Source organism: Nothoprocta perdicaria, unplaced genomic scaffold, assembly GCF_003342845.1.
Source record: "Nothoprocta perdicaria isolate Ctin4 unplaced genomic scaffold, notPer1 scaffold_752, whole genome shotgun sequence".
Taxonomy (NCBI): Eukaryota; Metazoa; Chordata; class Aves; order Tinamiformes; family Tinamidae; genus Nothoprocta; species Nothoprocta perdicaria.
This window is the reverse complement of record NW_020456035.1, coordinates 1-1187: the sequence shown is the minus strand read 5'-3', so window position 1 is coordinate 1187 and position 1187 is coordinate 1. Positions and strand designations below refer to the sequence as shown.

General features: G+C 76.7%; 1 protein-coding gene across 1 annotated transcript in view; it reads right to left on the bottom strand.

Moving 5' to 3' along the window:
* The window catches only part of LOC112957730 (lysine-specific demethylase 6B-like), a gene marked incomplete at both ends in the record, with an annotated part of 17864 nt that extends 16690 nt beyond the window's left edge, over positions 1-1174 (bottom strand). The window contains one exon of the mRNA XM_026051460.1: positions 3-1174. Within this exon, the coding sequence (XP_025907245.1) occupies positions 3-1174 (1172 nt within the window). The remainder of the gene's footprint in view (positions 1-2) is intronic.
* Between the last annotated feature and the right edge of the window lie 13 nt (positions 1175-1187).

Sequence of the window (1187 nt, the reverse complement as noted above, 5' to 3'; positions counted from 1 at the left end):
GCGGGGACGGCCCCGATGGCCGCGCCGTGGTGGGGACAGTCGGCGGCGGGGGTGACGGCCCTGGCAGCCGCGCCGTGGTGGGGACAGTCGGCGGTGGCGGTGACGGCCCCGAGAGCTGTGCGATGGTTGGGACAGTCAGTGGTGGTGGCGGTGACGGCCCCGGGAGCTGTGCGATGGTGGGGACGGTCGTCGGCGGCGGCGGTGGTCCCGGCAGCAGTGGGACGGCGGGTGGCGGCGGTGGTGGCAGCAGGGGGACAGTGGGTGCTGGTGGCGGTGGCCCCGCGAGCTTGGGGACAGCGGGCGGCGGTGGCGGCAGCATGGGGACGGTGGTTGGCGGTGCTGGTGGCCCCGGCAGCAGCGGGACGGTGGAGACAACAGGCGGCGGTGGCCCCGGTAACATGGGGACAGCGGAGACAACAGGCGGCGGCGGTGGTGGCCCCGGTAACAAGGGGACAGCAGGTGACGGCAGCGGCGGCCCCGGCAGCAGCGGGACGGTGGGCGGTGACCCTGGCAGCACCGGGGTGGCGGGTGCTGGTGGCAGCGGCGGTGCTCCCGGCAGCAGCGGCACAGCCGGTGACGGCGGTAGCGGTGGCGGCCCTGGTAACAGGGGGACGGCGGGTGACGGTGCCAGCGGCGGTGGTCCCGGTAGCAGGGGGACAGCCGGTGACGGTGGTAGCGGCGGTGGTGGTGGTCCCGGCAGCAGGGGGACGGCGGGGGACGGTGCCGGCAGCAGCGGCACAGCCGGTGACGGTGGTAGCGGTGGTGGTGGTGGCCCCGGCAGCAGGGGGACGGCGGGTGACGGCGGTAGCGGTGGTGGTGGTGGCCCCGGCAGCAGCGGCACAGCCGGTGACGGCGGCAGCGGTGGTGGTGGTGGCCCCGGCAGCAGGGGGACAGTGGGGGACGGTGCCGGCAGCAGCGGCACAGCCGGTGACGGTGGTAGCGGCGGCGGTGGTGGTCCCGGCAGCAGCGGCACAGCCGGTGATGGCGGCAGCGGCGGCGGCGGCGCGGCGGGGAAGGCGGCGCCGCGCTCGTCCTCCTGCCGGATGGACTCGTCCAGCATCTTCATGATGGTGGCCAGCCCGTCGGGGAGGATCTTGGCGAACTCGGGGGGCTCCTCGAAGGCCTCGTCCAGCGGGGGGGCGGCGAAGTCGAAGAGGCGCCGGGCGCCGCCCCCGGCGGGCGCCGCG